Source organism: Anarrhichthys ocellatus, unplaced genomic scaffold, assembly GCF_004355925.1.
Source record: "Anarrhichthys ocellatus isolate YVR2014 unplaced genomic scaffold, GSC_Weel_1.0 scaffold44, whole genome shotgun sequence".
Classification (NCBI taxonomy): Eukaryota; Metazoa; Chordata; class Actinopteri; order Perciformes; family Anarhichadidae; genus Anarrhichthys; species Anarrhichthys ocellatus.
Window position 1 is genome coordinate 296,670 of NW_022280074.1, and position 13,352 is coordinate 310,021.

Consider the following 13,352-nt stretch of genomic DNA (forward strand, 5'->3'; position numbering starts at 1 on the left):
AAAGCAGGGCATGCTTGAAAGCTTCAAAAATATCTTTCTTGAGAACAAAAAATAAGCATTATTTAGGATGGAATGCATCATGAATTTAACAGCAGCTGGTTAAACATTTGAATTTCTTCGCCTTACAACATCAATCTCTGCACCAGAATAATGATTACTTCAGGCCTTTTCTTCCTCTTGTGTTATTGTTCCCTTACACCTCACCGTCAGTTCTTACTGTATGTTTCTCTGCTCACCACTAGATGGAGGTAGAAGATAGAGAAACTTTGCTCCCAGGTGATCTACTCATCACTGTCCTCTATGTGGAACAGACTCTGGATAACTGATATTTTATTGTATTTGCTCATGTCTTTTAATAGCTGGGTCTTCATGTGTTCAGCGTTAGGCAGATTCATTTTTATCTAATTTTATCATTTTAGATTATATTTCAATTAGTTGTGATGAGGTCTGGAACAATGATACAGAACTGCTGCATGACAATTTAAAATCCAATAATGAGGCCTTTTAAAGCCAAGATCCTCGTAATATTCACATTTTTATGATCTTAAACAATTATAGGAGTATGGTATCGCTTTCATGTACTGCACATTTTTTAGGAGCCCGAGGCGGGACCCAGCAGTGTCAGCATGAGGTCGGTGACTTGATATCATTCTATATAGGCCATCTACTGTACCCAGCAGGGAGGGAGATCTGGGGTGAAACGTGTTATTCCAGATAAAGCAGGCCACATGAGAATCAGACAAAATTCCCCCCTGACTCTTGCAGAAGGATTCAAAATAAACGGTTGAGGCTTTCAACACTGCTGCAGAATCACTAGGTTCAGCTTTAAGGGAAGACCCACAAAGGTTTGGTCCAATAGCACAGTAACGTGTGATTAGAAATACACAATAATGATGAATGTGGCACAGATGGAAAATTACATTGTATTGTAAATAAACTATATTACATTCAATGTATGAGGTTAAGTAATCCCATTTAGCAACCGCTTTTTTTTTAACACGTAAAAGCTTCCAAATTCACAAGAGGGATATTTACTGATGTATTTCATATTGTAGAAAACAACGTTAAAAGTGACTTTGACTTTGAGACAAGGGAACCGAAAGTGCAAAAATGCTCACTCATTTCCGGGTTTTAGGACTCATCCCTGCAGCACTCTATAAGCAAAGTGTCTGTCCCCTCATGTCAGCAGGCAGAGGGTAGCAGTGGCACCGCGGATGCAGCTCCTCTTCATAACCACCAACACTCCCACGGCTTTCCAATTACTTGACTGAAGATAACTTGCAAGGGCAGCAAGTTTCCATTATTGTCTTTTTTTCCTCTCAACAAAGCAGACTGGAAATCATGCACTCTAATACCCAGATTGGACGCCAATGAAAGGCCCATCAGGGTGTTTTTTTTCCACAGATAATTAGTAAAATATGGTCATTGTTAACGAGTATTTGCTGGTTGGTCAGCTGGGTCTCCTCCCTCCAGTCATCGAGGCCTAAACGACAGCCGGGTTGGGTGTGAGGCATTCATCACCTCGTTTACACTCGCATTCTTGATGAGAGGTTGAATGGCCGGTTGTTTCAATGACTGACATCAGGCCAAACAAGTAATTAAGCAAAATCAATTTATCAGTCCTGAAAAAGTTAGATTAATACACAACAAAGAATACATAGAACAACCAAGAAACCACGTTTAGAAGATTCACACATTCTGTCAGAGAAAAATAGGACTGAGTGGAAGATTAATTGGCCGTCAGTCTGCTGGCCGGTTGCCTGACTGTTTTCTGTGTCCACAGCACTGGGATGCCCAGAGCAGTTAAACTGTCCATGACACATTTGCACAGTTTCCACCATCCAACAAAGAGCCGGCCCTATCATTTTTGATAAGCCCTCAGACAAAATCTGTTTGAGTTATTTTATATTTTATTTCTTGAATAACCTAAACAAAATAGGAACTGCAAACCAGCATGCAAAAAAAAAAAATACAAGTGATTTTACAAGTTATACAAATCATTAATCTAATCATATATAATTAGTTTGGGCCCTGCACTTCAATCACAAATATTGCACACAGACAATATTTTTTTTTTATAAAATACCACCCAATATAAATATATAATTTATATCATCACCCCCCCATTTATTGGATTCGTATGAAAGATGCGGTCGAGGCAACTTCGTCCAGCCTCTCTCTATCAAGAGTAAAATACTCTTTTAACTCATAGCGACCTCTGCTGACAAACTCTATTCCCATCATATCTGACAGGGCTGGCCAATCAGCAGGGTCAAGGTGCTACCTTAGTGGACCGACATGTTGCAGGCTGTGCTCTGATGATGTGCATGTCTCTGCATCCGGAGCCACTGTGGTGGGTGAACACAGGGCTGGTGGTATAATTTGTGTTCCTGCAGGTGAAGACAAACATGCACGCAAATAGTTATATACCTCTTGTGAATGTTGTTCAGAAATACAACACATTATAGGTACCAATAACACCAATAAGTATTCAACTGTTATATAATAATAATAATAATAACTCCACTCAATTTTACAATAAACAACCCCACTTGACTAAACCTTCTGCAGCAGAAGATGAAGCGTCTATAAACCACATGTGTGCTATCAACTAATGCTAGCATACTGAGCAGCAATGAGCTACTTCATTCAAATGAGGCGCTGATTTACAGTATGTCTAGCTATGCCTAGCTACACATATACAGCACCAACCCATATTCTGCTGACAGGATTGAGTAAAATGAACAATTCCAGGCACTAATATGTGGTTTTGAGGGGAATGGAGTCCATTACAGTGGGCCTAATTAATGTCACTTTTCATTTAAGACAGAGCTAGCAGCAAGGAGCAAACCACACCAACATTGCTGGGATGGCTGCAGCACTGCTGTTCTTATACAGGTATTTCACGTAATTATGAATTTGCTATGCTAGTACAGTACCTTGTGTTTCGTATAGGGTTATCAGTGGGGGACTGGCTGTTTGTGTTGCACTTAGGTTTCTGCTTAATTATTTAATGAACGCCTCTTACCACCCCTCCCTATACAATGAATGGCCTGTTCATTAATGATTCAAAGATCCATTCTACTACTCCAAATTGCAATTTCCATGTCGAATTGGATCCTTGATAAATGTGCAATTTCAGCATGGAATTACAATGCACAGAAGGGAAATGAAATAACCAGGAATGACATTGACCTCTCCTGTAAATGAATCAAGAGGTGATGTTATGGTGGTTACACATTTTTTTGTTGTTTCGCAATAATTGTATTTTCCAAATTCTCCAAATACATGTTGTTCTCTCCTGTCTTTTCTGTCTGTTTGATTCATTCACCATTCAGCTAAGCGGCTTTGCATGCTAACTACAACAGCCGCTTATTTTTTTGTCATATCGGCAAAACAAACCCGAAAGTGAAAATACATCACTTCCTCTGCACAAGAGGATTTTCCCCATGACAGTGATTCCAGACACTAAGTGTTGAAAACAACAGATGTAAAACCCCTTTTCAGCACAGTCAGCCTTTTGTTGGCAGTATTTCTGCTGTGACTGAACAGTCTATCAGATGTAGTTCTGTGGCTGCCACTGCAAGATCATTGGCGTTGAATGATTTAAAGACTGCATGATTTCAAATTCACCCCTCCAGCTCATAATGGTAGCTGCCAGAGGATTTACAAATGCAGCAGAAGTAAGACAATATGACTGGAATAGACAGTTTGGTCAGAATTCTTCTTTTAGATTAATTTTCTTTAATGAACAGTTTAGTGTGAAATAACAGCAAAGGCCCCAGCACGGATTTGATTCAGGATAGAGCCACTACATTAATCAACTGAGTAAAAAGGTGATTCCGTTTTATTTCAGTTGAATTCATACAGCTGGATTTAAATGTGTTAAATAATGTTGAATAGCTCCCTCTCTTCATACAGACCCATGTAATCTCTTTAGTGGAAACAAACAGTGAAACGTGACTGCTTAGCATGCACTAAGAGCATAATGGCACCATAATCAGTTTACTCTTTATGAGACCTGCATTATTCTCACTATTGTCACACATTATTAGTGTGCATGTAAACATGGCCAGTATCAAACGAGACCTTCTATACACTATAGCGAATCCCTGAGTGGTAAAATCTATTGAAACTGCTCTAATTCTGCGTTTGCGGTTCTCGAGTTACTGCCGATAAATCATTCACGCGGTGTCATTCTGAATGCCACCGCAGACTATATTGACATCTTGCCTTGGTTCAGTGAGGAGCCTTTAATCTGACGATGGTCACGGTTTGACAAGCAGCCACAACAGAGACAAAAGATCAGAATAGAGAATAAAGATGCTGACATTGGGAGTTAAAATGGGATGGAAGAGTGTGTACATGCATGCGGTCATACTACTGAGGAAACAGCACACGCGGGGAGAAGAAACATGAATATGGTTATTATTAGAGATAGGGAATAGATGAAAGCAGAAGAGGATGTCCTGTTCTGCTTTTTAGCTTTAATAATGAAACAGGTCATCGACATAATGTCCCTGTCACTTGTGGAAAACACTGCAGAAACACACTTTTAACCATCAACCTAATGGTTCCTACTTGCTTTGTCTGGATATATGTACCAAGAAACATGCTGTATAAGGGAATGTAGTTACATGACATTGTAGGACAGTATGATCAGGTACATATACGTGTTACAGGGGGACTCCTGCTACATCTCTCAGAGCATGCATACATTATTTTTATTTGCCCTGCTCCCTACTGTCTTCTAATATCCTGCAATGGTGGCGACAGAGAGCTGCAGAAGTATCTCTCTCTCTCTCTCTCTCTCTCTCTCTCTCTCGCTCTCGCTCTCCCCCCTCTGGTCCGTTATCTGGGCGGAGAAACCGGGAGAGAGGGTAGACCATATCCACCACACTGCCTCTCTGTTCTCACCCACAGCTCCTCTGAGCAGGAACCGGCTGGTTGATGTCATCGAGACAGGCATCCTGAAGAGAGGAGGGGATCTGTCAGAACAAAGCGGAATAATTTACTATTTTTCCTCCACGCGCACACAGTGGGAAACGGGATTATTTGTTGCGTTTCTGCAGCTTTTGGACTTCCTGCTTCTTCGCCTTGTTGCTCTACGGGAGCTCTCATTGTGGTTGGAGCGAGGATCCCCTCCTTTTGTGTTGCTCTGCGGTTGTTTATCCACACACCAACTTCTGCCTCCTGTTCCACCAAATAGGAGGTCTCATTTCAGTTTTTTCTCGCTTCGGCATAAACGGAATGAATGACAAAAACAAAGGAGGTTGATGTCCATAACTCTCCGAGTCACCTCGCCTTCGCCTCGCCCAAGGAACGGAGACTCCATCTCCGGCAGAAGATGGAAAGCGGAGGCGGGACGGAGGGCTCGGACAGCGGGCAGCACGCGGAGCTCCCTGCGATGGTGGCCGCTCACCCTGCGGGCGAGAAGAAGAAGAAGATAAACCGGGCTCCGTCCCCGGCCAGACCGAAGGACGTGCCCGGTTGGTCGCTCACCAAGATCCGCGGAGGGATTGGGACCCCGACGCTGAGCGTAAAACCGGGAGCCATCCACCTGGGGAGCCGCATTTCCAGGCGCAGCCCCGTGGGAAGTCTCGCTGGAAAGGACGGCAGAGCGGAGAAGAGCGGTGGTGGTAAACCGGCGGGCAAATCCTCCTCCTCCTCCGCGTCGTCTAAAACGGCCAAGGCGGCCAAGAGCACTGGTGGGCGGAGGAAGGTGTCGGACGCCAGCATCGGATCCGACGATACATCGAAGGACTCCGGCTGCGCTACCGGGAAGCTGTCCCCCACCGACAGTAGCTCCGAGCTGTCGGACTGCGCCTCTGAGGAAAACAAGCTCTACACGGACGCCGTGAGCAGCGACGCCGAATCAAGGAGCAGCCGCGGCGGTGATAAGCCGCCCAGGGAGGGCGTGTTGGCGGACAGAGCGTGCCAAAAAGTCGCCGCCAGGACCACCTGCTCCTCCGCAGAGAGGGACTGCAAGGACCGGCTCTCCCTGGGCGTGGAGACCGGGGAAGGGAGCATATCCCCCGGCGAGGAGCGCTCGGTCACCTCGTATGACAGCAGGGTCCCTGCCAGCACATCCCTGGCTTTCTCAGACCTCACAGAGGAGTTTATGGACGGCATGCACGAGGAGTTTGTCCGGGAAATAGAGGAGCTGAGGTCGGAGAACGATTACCTCAAAGTAAGTATATATGGTTGATTACCACGATACACGTTTAATAACAGACAGCATAAACAAAACATACGTTATACATGATTTGATTATCTTTCATTGTCAGTTTGCTTCAAACCAAGATGCAAAAACAAATCCTCACTTTCAGATTTAGAAATGTGGTGTTTTATTATAAAGTCAGTTGGGTTTCTTTACCAAGTTCACTCTGACTTGTTTCCCAGTGTGTAGAAATGCCTTTGGATCCCATCCAAGGCTACTCACTACAAGGGTGATGATGTTATGAATAGAGAGTTTGCCCCCTCAGTAGCGCATGAGGAAAACATGCAGCCTCGTGGCCTTAAATGTTTCATATGGAATATCTGCACGTGCAATTTAGGGGATTTCCTTTTATGAGAAATGTTCAAAATCATGTATTCAGAAAATTTGACAGCAGTACCAAAATTCTATTGTTGTGTCAAACTGAAAAACAACCGAAACATCAACGCTCAAAACAACAACCAGCCCATCACTGCATCATCAAGTACCTGGGCTCACATGTCATCAGACATCGACAGTAAAGGCATCTCTCAGCTCCCACAAGTGGCGTCTTGTATTATACGTCCATGGATCCACCGGTCAAGCGGATCCATCCAGCCCTGACAGTGATTGATGAGAGGAAGGATCAATTATATTAGCATGTCCCCGAGCAGTTACCAGACAAGCCGATAATTGCCAGGTTGATTGTGGAGGGTGATTGTTTCCTCCTCATCTTTTCTCATGGATTTAGATTCTTGGTGCACCTTCATCCTAAAGATGGCTCCACACAGCAGAAGATGCATTTACTTTTTTTCCCTAGTAAACACTAGCTGTGATGCCTTCGACATAACACGGAATACAATTCCACTATTATTAATAATTATGATCATTGCTTCCTATTGGTATGTAGCCCCAATTTCAGCCATTTATCAAGCAAAAATGTTAAAATCATGATTTATTGTCTAATCAGATGTCATTAGGATTCAAAGGCCTGCTTTTTCAATATTTTATTTATATACCATATATGATAAGATACATGCATATTTAAAGCAGGTGCAGATCTGTGTATGTGTGTGTGTATGTGTGTGTGTGTGCGTATTGCCGTCTATGGCTATACATTCAGGCAGAGCTGTTACCTGAATATATAGGTCATCATGTAACAGAGTTAGCTTATTGGACCACCCCTGGCAGTGAAGTGTGTGTGTGTTGTTGCAGCTGTGAGGAACACCTGTTTAGTAATCAGAAGATGAAAACAACATGCTGCTGTGGTGTCAGGCTGCCCCTCAATCTCTCGCTCTGAGTCTGATTACTTTTTTTTTTTTTTTTTTTCGATCTAGCTTCTAATCCACGCTCTCCAGCACGCTCTCTCTACTTCCACCCATCCCTGTTCTCCGTCAGTGCAGACTTCTAGACCGTCTTTCACTACAGCTTCATGCAGGGCTGATGAATGTGCTGTTTGTTGGTGCAGCTACTGTTTCAATTAGGAGATCAAGACAACTAACAGCTGTTGGAGGCTGTAATTATGAATTAATATTTCAGCGTGCACGGTATTTGTGTCATCTTGCTATGCGACATGTTAACAGCCGACATAATAATAATAATAATAATAAACATGTAGTTCTTTCCAAACATGGGCCTTTTCTGAGCTTAATTTTTAGGAATGTCTGTCCTGTGACTACAACTTAAGCTGATAGTTGAGCATCTGTCCAAGCTACATCCAGCAGACAGTTAGCTTAGCTTAGCACAACATCTGGAAACAGGGTGTAACAGCTCTCCTGGTTCTGTCCCAAGTTAACAAAATGTTGCCCCAGAAAACACACCGTGTCGTTTTTACCTTTTTATTTTTGTAAACAAACAACCAGTCACCTGTTAATTAGTGCGCTTTAGAGTTTATTGTAAATGGACCGTTAACACAGCAGATGTGCGAGAGCTCTGATTTCTAAGCAGTCTGGCTCACTCAAAGCTGACATCTGATTGGTTGATTCAATCTCCTGACTGGCTGGCTGCTCACATGACAGAAAGCATCTTCCCTGCTCTTCTTTAGCTGTAAAGCAGGTCAGTGGACCACCTCTCTCTTTCTCAGTCTCTCGCCACATTAACTTGTGATTCCCTCGTTTCGTGTCCTCGCATTCTCACTCTCTGCTGTCGTGTTCTATCTCCCTCCCGTATACATTTATTTCATGCTCTGTTTTTCCCAACCCTGTCCTGTTCTTCCTCTTTCCTTTCCTTCTGTTGTTTCTGTTTCATTCCTTTTCTTTCTTTCTTCTTACCTCTCCTCGCCTCCTTTTCATTCTCCTCTTTCATGATCTTTTTTAGTCATCCTCTAGACTTCTCTGTCTTACTCTTTTCTCTCCCTCCTCCTTCTTTTCATTCCTTTTCTGCCATTCTTTCTCTTTCCTACTTTCCTGTCCGTAGTTCCTTTTTCATTTCATCTTTGGCCCCTCTCTCCTCTGTATTGCAGATGTGTAGCACAGTGGTCAGTATCGTGCAGATTGCTTCCTGCGGCAGTCTATTTTAGCTCGATCACACACAGAGACTCACACAAGCACACAGTTTGCTGCATGCTGCACCAAACACGTCACATTATCTTAATCATTAACATGTTGACAATCCATACTCGTACAAATTGTTTATATTGCAGGTCGTAGCAGCGCAGACACACCATACCCACTCAATCCCTTTCTTTGCTGTCTTTTTCCCAACACACACACACACACACACACAGACACATCTCCAGTGCTCATTGTTGCTATAGCAGAGGCTCAGCAGAGGCTGACCCACATTATCCACTGTAGTACATTTTGACAGCACTAGTACTACTCCTACTACAGCCGCTTGTACTCCTTTTGCTTATTTTGCTTACACATCACACACACACACATTACACACTCTTGGAAGCACACTGTTGTGTAACAGCCCGCCTGCTGTCCCTTGAAGCCCAGCGACACAGACTTCTTGGGATGGGGTGCATTTCAATGCAGAAACGCACACGAAAACAAGAGCTGCACCGTAGATACGATTCAGAGGGACGATGCAATTTATGCTCTCAGGCTTAAATGAATAATTCATCTCTAATATGTCCAAATGAGAGCTAGATAGCATACCATAAATTAATCACATGTACTGGCTTATTTATGAGTGGTATTTCATACTTTTTTTAAAATTGAAACTTCTGTTTAGATTTTTAGAGTATAGGAATTTACTTTCTTTCTTTCCTCAATTCCTCTCAACCAGGGACTGTTTAGAGTCGCTCTGAAGGTAATCTGATAACCTGACCCCGACCTCTGACCTCCTGGGTGGGAGACAGAGAGGAGAATCAATACAGTATCATATTACTTACTTCACCCCTCTGCTACTTACAACGTGGAGCTTTCTATAGCTAATGACCCTTTTTATGAGACTTGAGAGAATATTACACAGCAGTTCGTTTTAAGAAGACACCAGTGGTTGTAATGGCTACACTGATAATCAGGTTGATGAAGATGTGGTGCCTTACGACAGCGAGCAGCGATTGATGGGATGGATTGCGAACAAGGTTAATGGATGATGATTTTTTGATGAGGACTATTGTCTTTGCATTAATGACAAAGATGCTAAAAGCTTTAATGACTCCTATTAAACGTTACAGGATTCCCTTCATGGCCCACATACTGTATGTGCACACCATGCTGTCAGCACTCAGGGTTACAGTCTGTGCAATAACCGCTCTTTTCCTCTGCAGGTTGAGTAGTATTGTTGAAATGACAGATGCACTTACACGCTCTTCTTCCCCCGTCCCCAGGATGAGATGGAGGAGTTGAGGTCTGAGATGCTGGAGATGCGGGACATGTACATGGAAGATGACGTCTACCAGCTGCAGGACCTACGGCAGCAGCTTGAGCAGGTACGACTGTGGGCGGACAGACCGACCGCATGGTCATCATCGAACCCGTGCTCTCGCTTTGACGTGATATCCTGATTTGGAACTTTAAATGTATAAAAAACACAGACAAAGGCTGGCAAAATGTTTTGAAACGGGCAAGTAAGATAGCGGGCAATCAATCATCTGAATGTCATCGCTGAGCAGGAGGGCCTACACACAAGACCAGGTGCAATGTCTGCATGTCTTCTTTTGTATTCTAATGGCTGCTCCAAGGCAAATTGTCCTTGAAGGAACGCTAAAAGTGAAGCAAAGAGGGCTTAGAACAGATGAACACATAACGGTTCTTCTGTTTCTCAGGCAAACAAGACCTGCCGCATCCTGCAGTACCGGCTGAGGAAGGCAGAGCGGCGCTCCGTCCGCGTGGCCCAAACGGGGCAGGTGGACGGAGAACTGATACGAACGCTGGAGCAAGACGTCAAAGTGAGTGCTGGTGTGTCTGAGGGAGAGGGGCGCTGAAGTTGTGTCACGGCTTGAGATCAGCTGTGTTAATGCAAACAGTATACAAGCAGGATAGAGAAAGTGAGATATCTAGAATAATAACATGTCAAAGTGTGGCTGTCAGCTTGTTTACTGATTTTAAAGTGCATAGTCACTACTGCAAAATGCCCACTCAGTTTGTGAGGAATTGTTTGAATGTATTTATGTTCCCTCAATTATCATAAGGCCACTTGTGTAAAAAACATTTTTCATGTCATAGATTCTAGTATTCTAATGTTGCAAAGCTGGCGGAAATGATCTGAGTAGAAAAGTCAGGCACTCACCGATACAGATACCGATCAGTCATTCATCTCGCGTTTTAAGACCAACTTCGCACATACACATATGAAGTAAATGTACATATAGACAACGCTCTCTTTTACAAGTGTCCCACACAGTACACATACACGCCAGTCGTCACAATCGCTTCAGGAATCCCTGGTAAAGGCCAGTTATACACAAACACACTGAGTGCAGGCTAAAGCCTCTGTGTGTGTTTTCTGTCGCACCGACCCTGGACGATGGATACACTCGGTCAAATTCACAGCGTTCCGCTGACATTTTTTCATGTGATAGAGGATACAATGAGGCCTTTATACCCTCTAAGAGAGTGAGCGTGTGTGAGAGTGAGACTGTGATGTCATGGGCTTTCTGCTGTTGCTGTCTGTCTCTCCGCTGCGGTCTCTCCATCTGGTTGTTTTGGAAGAAGGAAGGAGGGAGAAAAAAAAAGGATGAGTGTACATCCTGTGTCTCTGACGGGGGGAAAAAAGGGGATTGGTTCCTTTTTGAAAATTCAAATCAGCCAATCAGAGAGGGAGGATGAGGTGGGAGGAATACATAGAGAGAACCGCAAAAAAAAAAAGAGAGAAACTAACTAAAATAGCGTGGGGAAGACGAGGACTTCAAGAAGGATTAGTTTATTTTGAATGGAGGTCTCACTTGAATTTGAGTCTTTAGTAGCGGTGGGATAAAGAGTCACGTCAGAAGTGATGGATGAAATAGAAAGACAAAGCTTGAGGAAAAAACAAACGAGTAAAGTCTGTATCTGTTGAGGGAACATAAACACCGGATACTGAAAACGTATACAGTGCAGAGAGACAAACCTGACCTCTCACACACATGGCTGATTGTGTCGTTTGCTGCCAGAGCCAAAGACTCAGACGGCAGGTCAAGTTACTGTGTGTGTGTGTGTGTGTGTGTGTGTGTGTGTGTGTGTGTGTGTGTGTGTGTGTGTGTGTGAGCGCACATTAATCCCATGCTCGGATCCTTTTATGCCAGCCTCTCTCAGTGACTCCTCTGTTTATTCTGGTGGCTTTATCCTTAGCCTTATAATAACAGACACTCACTACTCAATACTGAGTCAGCTCTGGAAAAAACGTACCAAGCCGTAAAACACAAACAAAGACATTTAAAAATTACTATAAACAATTGATTGGTCTGAAGGCTCTTAAACTCAAGAATAACACGAATACTAAAAGTAACAACTGTAAAAGCTGTGGATTCCTGCACATCAACATCATCCATCTGTCTACTGCATACTACTTGTTGTGATGCTTAATGCCAGATCAACTGCACGCACACACTCAACACAGCTCTCTGTAGGAAGTTAGAAATGACCTTTTGTCGACAACATCTCCAGCTACCATCATCAGCTAACAGCATGTTATCTAACAGCAGCCAGCTAACAACATATTACGCTATTTAGCATGTTGCTATCACCGGCAGCATGCTGCTCGACCCACCAAGCAGCAGCCAAACATTCACCCTCAGCTACCTCATCTTAGCAAGCAACAAAGCATACATGTGCTACCACGTCACCCCATCACGCCAACATAACGTGCACGCTAACAGCAGGTAAACCGCTTCTGCTTCATTTTGTAGTGCAGATTGAAAAGAGAACACAATGTTCACATTTAATAGATGGTCCCTCCCGAAGATAGCAATGTCAATGGTGTCCAATGTGGGAAGGAAACTTATACCCTCTAATGACTCCAATCAAAACAATACGAGAAGGGAAAAAACACTCTTTGCATTAACTAACACATCATGGACATGTGCAACCTGTTTATGTGGTTGCAAGTGCACATTTCTTTGTATTGCTCTCTTTGTTTTCAGGTTTTGCCATTATGTATAGATATGTTTTCTGAAAATATCATGATTTTGTTGAAGTGATTTAAACTGATTGTGCCTTGAATGTCCTCAAATACCCCCAAAAAGTCTTTGTTTACTGATTCAAGGAGACTCTGATTGCCAGATTTTGCTCTAAATGAGCCCCTCTTGGAGCGAGTACAAGGCATAAAATGCTTCATATAGAGTGGGGAGATAAAATGGGATTGGGATAAAATGCAAATGAGTTGGTGTTTAGCTGCTACTGAGACACTCAGAAAGTGAAAAACAACGAATACCCTTGTTATCTGAGACAAATTCAGAGATGCTTTTTGGGTAATAACGCGATGTTCCGGAGATTCTTCTGCAGTGTCGGAAGGTAAAGTGCTGCTGTTGGACACGCCCACTGAGTGTTGCCTTCGCGGTCCGACTTAACCTTGAACTCACTGAGCTGCTCTACGCTGAGCTGCTTCACAAAGGAAATTGGCTTAACTACAGTGGATCCTTAAAGGCCCTGATGTGATGACTCACCCACATGCAAATGCACGCAAATTGGCAAAGGCACACAGACTCAAAGCGGCGCACCGGAACACATCGGAACTCTCCACACCTTCTTTTTCCACTCGGGGGGGGGGGGGGGGGGGGGGGGAA

The 13,352-nt window shown here is 43.6% G+C and overlaps 1 protein-coding gene across 2 annotated transcripts in view; it reads left to right on the forward strand.

Annotated features, from left to right (window-relative positions):
• The first annotated feature begins 5,254 nt into the window (after nucleotides 1-5,254).
• The window catches only part of mtcl2 (microtubule crosslinking factor 2), a 104,778-nt gene continuing 96,680 nt past the window's right edge, over nucleotides 5,255-13,352 (forward strand). For both annotated transcript variants that reach the window (XM_031868785.1, XM_031868786.1), the window contains exons 1-3: nucleotides 5,255-6,190; nucleotides 9,978-10,079; nucleotides 10,416-10,538. In XM_031868785.1, coding sequence (XP_031724645.1) covers nucleotides 5,255-6,190; nucleotides 9,978-10,079; nucleotides 10,416-10,538 — 1,161 coding nt within the window. The remainder of the gene's footprint in view (nucleotides 6,191-9,977; nucleotides 10,080-10,415; nucleotides 10,539-13,352) is intronic.